Below are 16,781 nucleotides of genomic sequence, written 5' to 3'. Positions count from 1 at the left end.
GGTCTTTCTAGGATGCAGAAGCTTGGCAAGAGCCATCTGTGAGCTGTGTGTGGACGACATCAGCATCAGAGCCTAATGAATAGGAGAATCTGGTGCTGGGAACTTCCAGTGGACATTTCCTCTGGCTGACTGCCTAGACACATGGTGAGCCCTATTCAAGCTCTGCCCCAGGTCCCACACAGCACCTGACATGCTGCAGCCACACAGCCTTTCAGAGATGGGTGTAACCTGACAAGATGCCAATCAACCTGCTGACTGCAGGACACCATGAAGCAAAACTCCACCCTTGAAACCTTATCCCTGCCCCTGATATACCCCCTTAAATAAACCACTCGAGCCATTTTCTATGGACTGGACCCATAAGGGGGCTCCATCTTTGGAAACTCTTTCCAACTTTGTCTTTTGTTCTTCACTAATTATTTTGGACTTTAATTTCTTAGGTGGCTTACATTCTCCTGAGCAGAAGAAGAGCCTCCTAACGAAGTGCTGGACACCTCTCCATAGAGGCAGGCTTTGAAATCACAATTGTCCAACCTCAGCCTTCCAAACCACAGGGATTATAGGTGTGCACCACCTTGCCCGGCAAGGTAGCTTTTGTAACAAATGGTGCTGGGAAAACTGAAAGTCTATACATCACAGAATGAAATTTAACCCCCCTCTCTCACCCTACATAAAACTCATCTCAGTGTGGATCAAAAATATAAGAATTATATCAGAAACCCAACACCTGCTAGAAGAAAATGTAGGCCCAACACTCTAACATGTCAGCTCAAGAACTGACTTCTTAAGAAGACTCCTAACACACAAGAAGTGAAATAAAAAATCAATAAATGAGCTTCTTCACAGCAAAAGGAACAATTAAGAGTGTGAAAAGAAAGCCTACAAAATGGGAGAAAATCTTTGCCACCTGCTCCTCAGATAGGACATTAATATCCAGTATATACAAAGAACTCAAAAAACTTAACACCAAAAGAATCAATAACCCAATTAATAAATGGGCAAAGGAACTAAACAGACACTTCTCAAAGGAAGAAATATAAATGGTCAACAAATATATGAAAATATGTTCAACATCTCTAGCAACTAGAGAAATGAAAATTAAAACTATACTGAGACTTCATCTTACTCCAGTCAGAATGGCAATTATCAACAATACAATAATAAATGTTGATGAAAATTTTGGGGGAAAGGTACATACATTGCTGGTAGGACTGCAAATTAGTGCAACCACTCTGGAAAGCAGTATGGAAATTCCTCAAAAAAATAGGAATGGAACAACCATTTGACCCAGCTATTCCATTCCTCAGTATATATTCAAAGGAGTTAAAATCACAATACTACAATGACATAGCCACATCAATATTTATAATAGCACAATTCACAATAGCTAAGCTATGGAACCAACCTAGGGGTCCTTCAAAAGATGAATGGATAAAAATATGGTATATATACACAACAGAATATTACTCACCCTTAAAGAAGAATTACTATGGTATTTGCAGGTAAATGGATGGAACTGGAGACTATCATGCTAAGTGAAATAAGCCAGTCCCAACAAGTCAAAGAAAGTTTTCTTGATATGCAGAAGTTAATCCAAAATAAGAGGGAAGAACTTTAAAAAGAATAGATGACCACTGGATTAGACAAAGGGGAATGAAGAGAAGGGAGGAAGGATGGAATACGTAAAGACAATGTAATAAATCTGACCTAACTCTTCTATGTACATATATGAATATACCACAGTGAATCTCCCATCTTGTACATCACAAAACACTAATTTAAAAAAAACTATAAGTAAATAGCAGATCATTAGAGTAGAAGGAAGGGAACAAGGGAGCTGAGGGGGAAGTACTGGAGACTGAATTACAGTAAATTATATTCCATATTTTTATCATTATGTCAGAATGAATCCTAGTGTCATATATAACTAAAAAGAACCAAAAATTTTTTAAAGAGGCTGGGAAATTTGGGTAATATTTAAAGTAGTGTAAGCAAAATCCTGGCTCAGGGTGGTTTTATTCTACTAATACTTTATTTGCCTAGCTTTCCTCACATACAAAATTATAAATATTTTTCTCTTTTGTAGAATTTCATTAAACATTTTTTGATACTGGTAGAACTGCAAACAAAGAAAATTTAAAAACCCAGGCTGGGGATATAGCTCAGTTGGTAGAGTGCCTGTCTCACATGCACAACGCCCTGGGTTCAATCCCCAGCACTACAAAAAAAAATGAAAAGGGAAAAAAAATAGAAAACCCAAACAGAGAAATAAAGAGATTGAAAACCCATGAAACCCCAAAGCTCAGGACCAGATGGCTTTACAGATAAATTTTGCTAAATATTTGAAGAAAACTTAATGCCAGTGCTTTTGGAAAACTGAAGAGGAATTTCCAAATTTACTTTATGAGGCTAGCATTAACTGATATCAAATCCAGATAAGGATATTATAAGAACAGAAAATTACAGCCTAATATCCCTGGTAAGCATGAATGCAAAATACTGAACAAAATACTAACAAAGTGGAACTGAGGATATAGCTTACTTGGCAGAGTGCAAGGCCCTGGGTTCAATTCCCAGCACCATTAAAAAAGAAAAGAAAAGAAAGAAAGAAAGAAATATTAACAAAGCAAATCTATCAGTACATTAAAACAACATATCCAAGTGGGATTCATCACTAGATTGCAAGTTCAACATATGAAATTCATATAAGCAAAATATATAATGGTGATTGAGGGATGGGGAGTTAGGGAAACATCAGTGAAGATTACATAGTCTTAGTGATGTAGAATGAATAAGTTTTGGGCATCTAATGTAGTAGATCTTAAGTATTCTCACACAAAAAAAGCATAACTGTGGGATGATTAATGTTTTAAATTGCTTGATTGTGATAATCATTTTGCAATGTGTGTGTGTATGTGTATATATACATATGTATGTGTATGTGTGTGTGTGTGTATATACACACACACACACCACCATACATCTTAAATATGCACAATTTTATTTGTGAATTTACTTCAATAAATTTTGGGGAAAAGAAATAGCAAACCACCTGAAGCTTATTACTTTCCAATGACAGAAATAAATAAGAAATATATTTTTAAATAACTGAAAATTTTCATGTGTTTTAAAATTAAGGAATATACTTCCAGATGTCCATAAATGAAATTTAAAACGTGCTATGGATGTCAGACAATGCAAAAAAATTGTGTTTGTTCCATGAATGTCATGATGTTTAACATTCAAAAATCACCCAGTGTAATTGTTGTAAGTGTATCTTGAATTTTCTTTAATTGGGTATCTTTACTACCCCAAGATTGAGTATATTCAATTCATGATTCAGGTGGCTAGAAGTTCCAACAGCATGCTGCCAGCATCTTGATGAGGCCACCTGGCTGCATTGCAACATGGCAGAGAAGTGGAAAGGGAACCAGCTGCATGAAGAAAAGCCCAGTATCTGGGGTGTTATAACCTAATAATAACTCACTCTTATAAGAACAAGCCAGCCCTGAAAAAACTACATTAATCTTGAGGCTGGTTATAACCCAATTACCTAGTCACCTCCAATAGGTCTCACCTCTTAAAGGTTCCATCACAAACCATATCCAAACCATAACATCAGGTATCATAAGACATGCAGAACCAGAAACTACTGACTTTAAGCAAGAAGTTTTTATATTTGTAGATCTCCAGAAATGGAAGGTAAGGAACACTATTGCAGAACCCCAAGGGAGCGGGGGTGGTAATAGTGTCCATCCTCTTTCAACAAGGGGAAAATATGGCAAGAGCTTTCATGGTAGTTTCTATAGGAAGGAATGAGAAAACAACGTAAGAAGATTTAGGATTAACTAGTTTGAATAATTTCAGTAGGCTCTTGGAAATAAGTGTTGTCCCTCATTGGCTGGGATCTGACTCTGGGTGATTAGATAGATAGTGGCCCTAGGTGCAAGAGCCCTGAGAGAGTCTGATAAACAAAGCAGTTAAGGGATGGGATGTGGGGTGGTTGATTTGCATATAGAAGCTGTGCTTATAGACAAGTCCTTAATATCTCTGAGAATTAGCCAGCCCTTGGAGGATCAGTTCCTCCAGGGTGATCAAGGCTCCAAGATGTCCAAGCACAAAAATATTTAGAAAATACAAAGATGAGATTAATACAACAAATCAAAATGTATTTAGTACAGAGGGGAAAGATGCAGAAAATTATTTAATTAAACTTAATATCCATTATGATCAAGTTCACAGCAAACTAGGAATAGGAAAAAAAAAAACTTCTATTCTCCATTGTTTCTACTTTTGTGTACATTGCAATTCTCCTTTATAAATGTTTAAAATCCATCATATATATAGGACTAATCCTAATATAACATATAGAAAGAATCTATGCTACAAAATTTTGCCAAGATAAATTAAAGAAGAAAATAAACAGAAGTAACAATTGTTGGAGCACTATGCCAAATAGAGGGATATACCATATTCATGAATTTGAATGCTCCATATTGTAAGGATGTCAGTTCTCACTAAAATGGTCTATAAATTCTATGTAATTTCAAAATCCATGTGGAACTTTAGTGGAAATGGTTGACTCTAAAACTATATTAAAAATTATTTATGTATTTATTTATTTATTTGTACCAGGGATCGAACCCAAGGGCACTTAACCACTGAGTCACATCTCCTGCCCTTTTTATTTTTTGAGACAGGGTCTCACTGGTTGAATACAGTCTCACTAAGTTGCTGAGGCTGACTTCAAACCTGTGATTCTCTGCCTCAGCCTTCCAAACTATTGGGATTACAGGCAAGTCTACCACACCCAGCAGAAAATGTAAATACCCAGGTAGAGTCAAGACAGTATTAAAGGAAACAAAAAAAAAGTTAAGATTTATTTTTAAAACATAGTACTTAAGACAGTTGTTAATGACACAAAGATAGGAAATGAAACAATAAAATAGAAAATAAAGTCTGGAAGCAAATCCAGATTGAAAACAAACAAGTTAGAAATAGTAAACAGAGGTAACAATTTTGGGAGCACTATGCCAAAGCATTATGATAGAAGAACTGTAATATTTTTTCATCTTTTCTTTTTTCTATAATAATTCATTGTTTTTTCATTCTTCTATAAATGATAACCTAGAAATTACAACCTGTATTCTGGACTTACTACTATCAAATATAAACAAATATTTTTGCTCCTGTGTGTCTAAATGAGGATATTACAACACTGCTTCTATTAACCTTCCCTCTGCCTTCTATGCCATAAAACAACATATTCTACATGTTTTTAAGCCTCACATAATCTAATTAACGTTATTTTATAAAGTCATATTCAATTATATTATTCACACATTTACTCTTTCTGTTGTTTGTAGTTCTGTTTTGCGTTGTCATGCTCCCACCTGGGATCATTTTTCTTCTACTTATTTGTAGAAATCCTTTTAGAGGTTTTTGTTTGCTTGGTCGGGTTTCTGTGGGGAGTTTAGGGGTTTTATTGTGTTTTTGTTGTTGTTGGTTTTGGTTTTGGTTTTTAAGATTCAGGAGATTGAACCCAGGGGCCAATCTACCATGAGCCATATTCCCAGCCATTTTTATTTTGAGACAGAATCTGGCTAATTTGCCCAGGCAAACTTCCAATTTGTGATCCTCCTGCCTCAGTCTCTCAGGTCACGGGGATTGCAGACTTCTGCCACCACACCTGGCAGTTGATTTGTTTTCTTGGATGTTCTGGATGGGTTAAGGGGAGAAACACTGAGTCAGGTATGAGATTCAAGTTTTAATTTTCCATGGACTAAATTTTAGAATACGTAATGATCCAGGTACCATGGTACATGCCAGTGGTTCTGGAGACTAAGGCAGGAAGAACACAAGTTCAAGGCCAGCTTGGACAATTAGTGACACCTTGTCTCAAAATAAAAAATAAAAAAATAAGAAAGAAAAAGAAAAGTAAAAGAAATGGGAATGTAGCTCAGTCATAGAGAGCCCCTGGGTTCAATTTCCTATACCAAAAATTTTAAAAAAGAAGAAAATATATAAGGTGAACAAAAACTCCTGAATCTGCATTAGATGTCATAAAGAGATGGGAAAGAAAAAATTGATATATCATCTTTAATACCAATGGTTATACAAATTAAAAAAAAAAGAATCAAAAACTGGGAACAGAGTTGCACATAATATCAGCCACTGGGGAGCTAAAGCAAGAGGATCACAAGTTAAAGGCCAGCCTTGGCAACTTAGTGAGACCGTGTTTCAAAATAGGGGCCTGGGATGTGGTGCACTCGCCTAGCATGCGTGAGGCACTGGGTTCGATTCTCAGCACCACGTAAAAATAAAATAAAGATATTATGTCCACCTAAAACTAAAAAATAAATATTTTTTAAAAAAATAAAATAAAAATCACTCGTGATAGCTGGGCACAGTGGCACAAATTTGTAATCCCAGCCACTTGGGAGGATGAGTCAGGAAGATCTCAAGTTCAAAGTCAGCCTCAGCAACTCGAGGCTAGAGAAATCAGTGAGATCCTGTCTCAAAATAGGGCTGGGGATGTGGCTCAGTGGTTGAGTGGCTCTGAGTTCAATCTCTGGTACAAAAAAAAAAAAAAAACTGTTTAATCCTAAAACTGATTGTCTAACCTGGGACCATCTTGAGAGTGAAAGGCAGTGCTATGCACGATTAAGAGGGATGACAGGCATAATAACTGCAGACCACAAAACATCATGAAAGGCCCTGACTTTCCAGAAATGTCTGATAAGGTTTGGACAACTCCCAGCTCCTATGGCACCATTTGACTCTTGTGAACATGCCGCTGTTCTTTCTCTCCCACCAGGTTTAAACTCCTTGAGACAGGATTGTGTTCATGCCCACCTTTGACTCAAGCTGACCATCTCACCCAGTTCTCTGAATTTCACAGGTGATCAACAGATATAGGCTGTGTTCAAGAGGCAGGCAAAGGACAGATGTGGATTGTGACTGCAGGGAGGACCCAAGAGGCAGCCACCAGTAGAGACCCCATGAGGGCCCCAGGGGGTCAGAGGAAAGTACTAAAATGTAGGGGTCCCTCACCAAGAAACTTTCCCAAAATTCCCATATTTCTATACTCTGGCTATCCCTACAGACATCCCCTGATCAGACTTCCTCACTCTTATCTCCACTGGCCCTGTTCCTGATTGTGTCCCAAAGCTCCATCTTTGGATCTCTTTAATTGTAAGCTTGGGAGCTCCAGGTCTGGAATTTCTGAGCTCCCATGAGAGTTTGTCAACTTATCTTCCTCAGCCTCTGTGTTAAGAATCTGTGTGGCAGTGGAAGATAGTTCTGCAACCAAGGTGAAAGGCAGGTACGTTGCAGAAGGTGGGCAGGCATTGGTGAGTGGCCTTTGGTACACAGGTGCTGGTTCTGACCCAAGTGCCCACCACCGTGTCCTTAGGACTTCTCGTTTCTACCTCCAATGCCTTTTTGAATTAACACATAATAATTATACATATTTGTGGAGTACCATGTGAAATTTTACTATGTGTGTACAACATGTAATGATAAGATCAAACCAATTGTCATACCCACTATGTCAAACATTCATCATTTCTTGGACTTTTACTTTCTTGTAAGAGGAAGCCATTGTCTATTTGAGCCCCTGAGTCTGAACAAGAGTGTTCCCAGGGAAGCCAAGGGTGAGGCGGACATCCACAGCCTAGATGAGAGGTTGGGGGAGCGGGGCCTAAGGAAACAGTTGGAGCTGAGAGAGAAGCTATGTCCTGTTCCCTTTTACATAGTAAGTACGAACACAGGATTATTTTGATGCTAGAAACTCCTCCACAGGGTATCTCTACTGAATTTGTTTTCCTGCAGGAGAACAACCAGAAGGTGAGTGTCTATTTCCTGTTACCCCTGCCCCTAATTCTCTCTTCCTTGCACTTCCTATTATTGGATTTGGGTTCATTTTCCCTTTTCTATTTATGGATCAGCATATCCTCTTCCTCCTATTGTTTGCCTCTATCAAGGGTTGGTATTTTTTTTTCCTTTGTGCGTGGTGGGGGAGGGGGTGGAGGGGTGGAGAGCAAAGTTTGAGCCATTAACCTCCTAGTGCTATTTCTCTCCACACTTTTTCTTATGGTCCTCTTCTTTTGATCAAATTGTTTTTTTTTTTTTCCTTAATGCCATATAAACTTTTCCTATCCTCTTTCTTTTTGTCTGGATTGTGCTTAGCTATGGGTTCCTGGGTTGAAAAATGGACCACAGCAGGAAGACAAAGGACAAGTGAAAAGAAGTGAAGGTGAGAGGGCAGGAAGGAAAGAACTGATATGGGACATAGAATCATCCTGTCCCCAAAGAATATTGGAGAGAAAAGTAAGCTTCTTTTATTTTTTGTTTTTTCCTAGAGAGAAAATTGAATCTATCACCTAAACACACAACAGAAAGGTCTAAAGTACAAAGTAGATAAAATGACAGGTGAGATGCTATCATTTCTAAAGTTTTTTTAGTATAATACAATTATAATTTATTCATCAAATGTTTACTGAGAATATAATACATACCAGCACTGTTCTAGGAACCTGAAATCCCACCATGCAAAAATGGCATCAGAAAACATAAGTTTTAGTTAGGAAAGCAGAAAATAAACAAATACATATGAATAAAATGCAGCATGCACTGATTTTGCATTATGTGGGGAACATAAGGCAAGGAAGGAATTGGGGTAGGGAAGGATTTCAATTCTGAATATGGTGGTGAGGGAAGGCTTCCCTGAGAATGTGAGGAGGAAGTGAGTGGATAAGACAGAGCATATCTTGTAGGAGCATCTGTGAGGAGGTAACAGTGAGCCTCAAGGCTGTCAAGGCTGTGTCTGTCCACAGTGTAGGAGGAACCACAGGAGGCCTGTGAGACAGGGAAGTTCTAGGAGAGCAGAAGGAAAGGAGATCTCGGGTGATGGAGGGCCCACTGATGAATGCCTTGCTTTTATTTTAAAATCACTTTGTTTTTATTCTTACAGAGATAGGTTCCCTCTAGCACTATTTATCAACCCACTATGGTAGAGGGTAGAAATGAAATCAGGAGTCAACTTCAGTTAGGAGCCATTGCCATCATCCAGGAGAGCTATGAAGATGGTGTTGCCAGGTGAGGGCAGGCAGTCATGAAAAACTGTCAGGAGTGGTTATGTTTTAGAAGAAGAAGCCACAGGAGTTTCTGATGGTAGAAATGTATGTATGAGAGAAGAAGACTCAAGAATAACCCAAGAGTAATGGCCTGGACAACTAGACAGACTTGTCATTAACTGAGATGGGAAAAAATTTAGGATGGCTGCTGCCCCAGGAAAGAGCAAGAACTCTGCTTGGCCTCTTAGGTAGAATAAGCCTATTGGACATTCTGGGTCGACATTGAAAACACAATAGAAATAAGCATGTAAGTTCAAGGAGGCAATCCAGGACAGGGAGAGAAATGTCCTTAAAGACCCAGATAGTACTGTTGTACAGCTTATAATAGGAGAACTTTCTTGGAACATTCCATAGAAACTCCCTCATCAGAATCTTACAGGGGTGACAAGACGGAGGAGACATGACCATTTTCCCTTCTTTCCCTCTCTGCAGCCACATCTGCAGAGGCTCATAGGGCTAGATGTCCACAGTGAGTGGTAAAGAACTGAATCTCAGAACCTGGGCTTCTGTTGCCCTTTCTAGTATTGTTTTATTTTCTGTTTCTGCAAAGAAAAGTCTTTTTAATGGAGAGTCACTTGTTATGTAGATGTGCTGTAAGAGTTTCTGATGAGACAGAGCAGTGTGAAAATTTTGAAAAGAGAGAGAGGATAGAGACAGAGACTCTGAAAGCACATGCCGTCAAGTGTCTCTATGCATACTGGGTCTAGGGGCTGAGGGTCCTCAGCACAGGAAAAGAAATTTGTTTGTTTTGCTTCTTGATTGAGCCTGAGACCAGTATGACCAAGATGGGAAAAGTGATTCACTCCTATAGAAAGGGCCCTCAATATCACAACTGTGTACTCTTGGTGGCAAGGACTCCTGGGTACATCTTCTTGTTCATGAGTCCAAGACATGCTCCATTCTGAAAGGGGCACAGATCAAGAAGCCCCATCCTAGTTGATGAAATTCCCCAGGTTTTCACACAAAGAACATGTTCTGTGGAGTTCACCTTGTTCCACCTTTGCAGTATGGCAAGGTAGACCTGAATACACTCACACATAAATGACTTGTACATTCACCTATCATCTGTTTGTAGAGATTATCCTTGTCATTTGTAAAAACCTGAATTGCAATGATGACAAGAGGGATGAAAATAGAAAGGCAGATGTAAGAAGCAAGAGTCTTTCATTGAGGGCAAATCAACTAGACCCTGACAGGAATTAGATTTGGGGCACATGGAACAACTAATGTGGGTCATTTTGAGTTTGATAAATCAGGGTAATGTTATCATTTTTAAAAAAGTGAGATGAGAGGAGATTTTTTTTCTGGGGATGTGCAGATGAGAACTATAATTTTAGTATTTTCTGTTCAAAGTTCCAGCAAGAAATGCAATTGTACATATTTTTCAAAGAATTGGAAGTTTGGAGCTCATCTTAGGCTTGGAAGGGATGCCTGTGATCCAGTAAAGATTTGGGTGTCATTTTGAGAAATGCCCATAAGAGCAGGCAAATGGATTCTCTGGCACCAATCTTTTATACCTCAGTTTCATGATTGTCACTTGGAGGACTTTTCCTGAGTTCTGAAGAGTCAGAAATGTAATTTTAATTTTCCTCTAGAATTGGAAAATTCCATTCATACCAACCAACTCATGAAGTATGAATTTAATATAGTAAGTAATAATGTATTCATATTTTATGAGAGCTATATCTGATAAGAAACCAGTATTGCTCTTTAATAAAAGTATCTCCAATTTTTAAGAGTCAGTCCAATTATGGATCAGAAGGCTACTGCTGGGTGAGCCAAGATTTAGAAAGAAGTTAATTGAAAACTGGGCATGGTAACACATGCTTGTAGTACCAGTTATGAGGGAGGCTGAGGCAGGAGGATGCCAAGTTCAAGGCCAGCCCTGGCAACTTGGAGAGACCTGTCTCAAAGTGAAAAATAAAAGGGGATGAGGTAGAGTTCAGTGTTAGAGTGCCTCTTGGTTTTAATCCTCAATACCACATACCCCCCCCAAAAAAAATGGAAGTTTCTAACTCAGAATTTCTACAAGATAAGTTAGTTTGCCTTTCTCAGGATATGTTTTCCCAGAATTAGCCTGATGTAAAGTATACAAGTCTTTGTTCTACATTTCCCAAACTAAGACAATCCAGCCAACTCCATAGAGCCTCAGTTTGTTCATTTGTAATAGAGTCTATTTTAACGATGGCTATACTTTTGTTGCAGGGCAAATAGAAAAATGGATATGAAGCCGGGCATGGTGGCACAGGCCTGTAATACCAGCTCTGGAAACTGAGACGGGAGGATTATGAGTTCAAAGCCAGCCTCAGCAAAAGCAAGGTGCTAAGACCCTGTCTCTAAATAAAATATAAAATAGGGCTGGGGATGTGGCACAGTGGTAGAGTGCCCCTGAGTTCAATCCCTAGTACCAAAAAAAATGGTGTGAGGGATGGGCATAGTTTTTATTACTTATGTACTATTTGTCACTAGAACAAATCAGAGATCCCTGCCTTCTCTCTGCAGATTAAAGATTGACTGATGAGTTCAAAATACTTGATTGTTAGTTTTCTAGGCTTCCTGTAAATCACCATCTGTCTTGTGTCACAAGATTGCTTGTTAAAATTCATCAGAATCCAAATTTATTTATTTCATCAATCGGGATTTGAGACTAGATAATGAAAGGATGTCGTAGGTGTCTCTCTAAGAGGGTCACCATTGACTTCCATTCCCAGGTATCCATAGCCTTGTGTGGTCCCCTCCCTTTAAATGTGGTAAAATTTACAGAATGCAGCAGAATTGAAGGGATGCCACTTCCAACATTAGGTCATAAAATATTTCAGCTTGTATCTAGGGTACTTTAGCTATACTCTTTGGGGGATCGCTTGCCCTGAGAGAAGGAAATGAAACTTTCCAGCTGCCACATGGGATATGCTGAAGTGGAGCCTCTTCTAGTAATGTCTTGAGAGGACCATATCAGCCAACAGCTTGACCCTAACATGGTAGGAGACCTTATACTAGAGGCATCCAACTAACCTGCACCTGGATCCTTGACCCACAGAAACCATAAGATAATAAGTGTTTATGATTCTGTTGTATTATAGCTGCTAAATTTTGGAACTATTTGTTACTTGGAAGTAGATAATTAATAGAACAGTAAAGGGTAAATACTACATTGCTGGGCTATTTACAGAACCACAAAAATACCTGATAGTCCTGAGAATATGGTGACTTTTTCCACTCAGTTGTTTATAACTATTTATTCTTCTATTTGCCTGAGGTTCAGATATTTTAACTATCATCAGTAGTACTTTGTTGTTGTTTTTTTTTTCTTGTAGTCCTAAGGATTGAACCCAAGGACATTTTACCACTAAGCTACATCCCCAGACCTTTTTACTTTTCATTTTGAGACAGGGTCTCACTAAGTTGTTCATGCTGGCCTTGAACTTGCCAACCTCCTGCCTATACCATGTAGGCATATACCATATATGTTTTTTAATATGCATAATTTTATTCCTTGCTTTACATTGTCTATGTAAAATTTGATGATATCTCCGGCTCCCTCCCCCAAAAAAAGTGCTTAGAACAAGTTCTTAACCAAAGATCAAGGGAAATTTCTCCTCACTGACAGAGTCCAAATAAATTAATTGGAAAATTGATGAAGCAGTTAAGAAATGGTTCAAAAGGCCAGATGGAAAATATCAGCTAAGAAGATGTATATATAGTACTCTTTGATTTCTACTAAAGATAATTTAGTAATCAGGTATTGCTTATATTAGTATTCATTCACTCTTACTGGAATTATTTTTCACAGAAATTGTATTTTAAGCTGCTAAATTTTGGATCTATTTGTTAGAAGCTATTTGTTACTATAGAAATAACACAGGGCCCCGCACAGCATGGTAGCTGACTTCTCCCAGGGCACCAAAGAGTACAGCTAAAGAACCCCAGTTAGAAGTTGACATCTCTTTTGACCTAATGTTGGAAGTAGTAATTTTTAACATATGAGCATAACCGAATATATCTCTGTCTTAAGAGCTTTGAGCACCAAGTCACTGCTTTTCATGGTCTTATGACTTTCCTGTCATCCCCAATATGACTGACAATGACAATTATATCTAGTTCTTTCTCATTTGGAGTACTGAATAAGCCCTTCCTTTATCTACATTATAAATATGACAGAGTGGCTAACATGATAAAACTCTTGGAATTTAAAGACCTACAGACTAAGGAGAAACTCAATCTCTTTCCTTTCTAGAATGTGTATAAATTCTCTTTGGGCAATGAAATTATTCAAGCCCTACTATAAATAGTTTACCAAATCTTTGTGATCCCAGATTTAAAAAAAAACTTAGTCATATGATAAAGTACAGACCTTGCTTGCTGAGGGGGTTTGTCCTAAAGTTCTATGACACATAAACTAAATTATTTCTATACTTCTTGGTAATGATACAAACAGAAAGATAATAATTCTATATATGCTTCTATGAGCAGTCTAATTCTATGCACTAGGAGGGCTCCTGTTGCTGTGTCATAGAGACATAAAGAAGTATCCCCTTCAGTGTCCCAGAGTTTACACTGATGTTTGATAATACAAACAAAAGAGCTGGGTGAAGATGTAGAATGCAAAGTTCAGTTTAAAAATGTTAGTCATGGGGCTAGGAATGTAGCTTAATGATAGTGTGCTTGCCCAACATGCATGACAACATAAACAGATGAAAGAAAGAAAGAAAGGAAAGAAAGAGGGAAGGAAGGAAGGAAGTCAATCCACTATCCTTTTGTCCATGTTCCCAGGTGACCAGGAACAACTGAACCATGGAGATATGGTTGAACCAATCATCCACAGATGACTTTGTCCTCTTGGGCATCTTCTCCCACAGTCCAACTGACCTTGTCCTCTTCTCTGCAGTTATGGTGGTGTTCATAGTGGCCCTCTATGGGAATGTTCTCCTCATCTCCCTCATCTACACAGATCCTCGACTTCATACTCCCATGTACTTCTTCCTCAGTCATCTCTCTCTCATGGATCTCATGTTGGTCTGTACCAATGTACCAAAGATGGCAGTCAACTTCCTGTCTGGGAGGAAGTCCATTTCTTTTGTGGGTTGTGGTATACAAATTGGTCTCTTTGTCTGTCTAGTAGGGTCTGAGGGGCTCTTGCTTGGACTCATGGCTTATGACCGCTATGTGGCCATTAGCCACCCACTTCATTATCCTATCCTCATGAACCACAAAGTCTGTCTCCAGATTGTTGGGAGCTCCTGGGCTTTTGGGATAATAGATGGTTTGATCCAGATGGTGGTAGTAATGAGCTTCCCCTATTGTGGCTTGAGGGAGGTGAACCACTTCTTCTGTGAGATGTTATCTTTGTTGAAGCTGGCTTGTGTAGACACATCCCTTTTTGAAAAGGTGATATTTGTTTGTTGTGTCTTCATGTTGCTCTTTCCCTTCTCCATCATTGTGGCCTCCTATGCTCGAATTTTGGGAACTGTGCTCGGTATGCGCTCAGCTCAGGCCCGTAAGAAGGCCCTGGCTACCTGCTCCTCCCACCTGACAGCTGTCTCCTTCTTCTATGGGGCAGCCATGTTTATCTACCTGAGGCCTAGGCGATATAGAGCCCCTAGCCATGACAAAGTGGTCTCTATCTTCTACACAGTCCTCACACCTATGCTCAACCCCCTCATTTATAGCTTGAGGAACAGAGAAGTGATGGGGGCACTGAGGAAAGGGCTGGACCGTTGCAAGGTTGGTAGCCAACACTGAACATGAGGGTATCTGGTGCGGGGCTTTGCTACTTTTTGGCTATGTGATATCAGGCATACAATCCACTCAATTTTATCATTACTAATGAGACTTATGATACCTGCTGGCTTACACGAAGGTATTTCAAACTTCTAAGCCCGTGAAAACCCAGCTTTTTTCTCAATCTTTAGATGACTAATTATTTTGTAAAATACATTTTGTTCCAGCCCCTCAGATATCATATTTGTCCAGTATTTATTTATAGGGATAGTTTATATATGTAAAAGATACTATATTATCACAATGTCCTATTTATAGGACAATCTGTATTTTCATTTTAAAGAAATGGAGGGAAGGGGTGATAGGAAAAGGAAAGACAGTGGAATGACACATAATTTTCCAGTGTATATATATGAAAACATCACAGTGAATCCCACCCTCATGTACATATTTAATAATGGGGTTCTAACTAGAATAAGATATATTCCATAGAGGGCTGGGGATATAGTTTAGTTGATAGAGTGCTTGCCTTGAATGCACAAATCCCTGGCTTCAATCCCCAGCACCACACAGAAAAAAAAAAGATATATTCCATACTTATATAATTATATCAAAATGGATTTTTTATTTAATCCAATAAAAATAAAGGATATATATAAATTCTAGATTATCATTTCCACCCTATTTTAATGTCTTTGTTTCAATTTTGTTAACATTCTTGCAGAATTCAAAACTTGGGATATTTAAAGAAGAATGGAGCACTTTGTAAGCTCAAGCACTGTTCAGAAATAGTGCATTGGGATTTTTATCAATTTTTAAAGTGTGATCACTTTTATTTACAAGACAACTTCCTGAGCTGAACTTTCAAACTCTTCTTACTTATATATACCATTTATTCAGAGCTTATTATGGGTCAGGCACTGTGTTATGTGTTTTATTTGTTTATGTAGCTGTCACTTGCCTCTTTTTTATATTTCATACCAATATATCTTCCTACTAATGTCTCAGATGAAAAGCTTTCAGATGGCAGAAAATAGCCTATATAATTATCTTTGAAGAGCTCCCACCTTCAGACCATGAAACTGGCAACTTCATAAAAACTACTTCAAAGAAAAAATGAAAATTCCTTGGTATTCATGAGGAACAAAGCAAAGACATGTTTACTGTGTACTCAGTGTGTAGCACATATATATACATATATAGAGAACTATATACACATATAGTTCTCTAGCAAAGTTCGCCACTCTGGATCCCTTCAGTTTTTGTTTGTTTTTCTTCTTCTCTTAAGACCAGGTCTTGCTAATTTACCCAAGCTGGCCTTGAACTCCTGGGCTCAAGTGTTGCCCCCTACTGAGTCTAAATCCTCCTGGATTAAACTGTTTCCCCTTGAAGATTAAGACTGGAAAATAGTGACAGAAATTGGCCTTTTATTTAAAAAGTTGTTCCAAATATTTGTATTCAGACTATTTGTATTATTCGTGTTCATCTTGATGCAAAGCTGAGGTAGCTGTGGCAGTCCTCAGTTACCTGTTCTTGTGATTACACCAAGAGGATTTCAGACATGTTGCTCACAGAAGTAGGCATGAATCTATTTGAAGGGACAGGAAATAAGGGAAGAGGGGAACACTCTCAAGGGAGAGAGTGGATCTACTTAGGGAGGAGAAAGCTGGTCCTCCTCTCCTGCCCTCTAGTTTTATTGGGGGTTCTAGAAAGTTTCCAGAGGATCCTGCACAGGTCCACCTCTTGACTTTTCAATGAAAGCAGGATTGCATCAGAATTTCAAGTCCACACTTTGCATGGTCTTACCCCCATGGAGGGGAGATTTGACATGCTAAAGATCCAAAACTACTCTGGGTCATTTTGGCCCACACTAGTTGATTCTAATTATCATACCTCCCTAAAATGCAAATTCTGTTCTGTGTAAAG

At 38.5% G+C, this 16,781-nt stretch overlaps 1 protein-coding gene across 1 annotated transcript; it reads left to right on the top strand.

Annotated features, from left to right (window-relative positions):
* The first annotated feature begins 13,928 nt into the window (after positions 1-13,928).
* On the top strand, positions 13,929-14,876 carry LOC113176235 (olfactory receptor 2V2). Its single transcript, XM_026380677.2, has one exon. It carries the CDS (start codon positions 13,929-13,931, stop codon positions 14,874-14,876), a length of 948 nt encoding a protein of 315 aa, XP_026236462.2.
* The last annotated feature ends 1,905 nt before the right edge of the window (positions 14,877-16,781 follow it).

This window comes from Urocitellus parryii, chromosome 1 (genome assembly GCF_045843805.1).
Source record: "Urocitellus parryii isolate mUroPar1 chromosome 1, mUroPar1.hap1, whole genome shotgun sequence".
Taxonomy (NCBI): Eukaryota; Metazoa; Chordata; class Mammalia; order Rodentia; family Sciuridae; genus Urocitellus; species Urocitellus parryii.
Note: the sequence above shows the minus strand (reverse complement) of the source record. Positions and strands in the feature narration are given on the sequence as shown.

Excerpts from the sequence above, each read along its gene's own strand:
- LOC113176235 (XM_026380677.2), top strand. The coding sequence starts at position 13,929 with ATGGAGATATGGTTGAACCAATCATCCACAGATGACTTTGTCCTCTTG.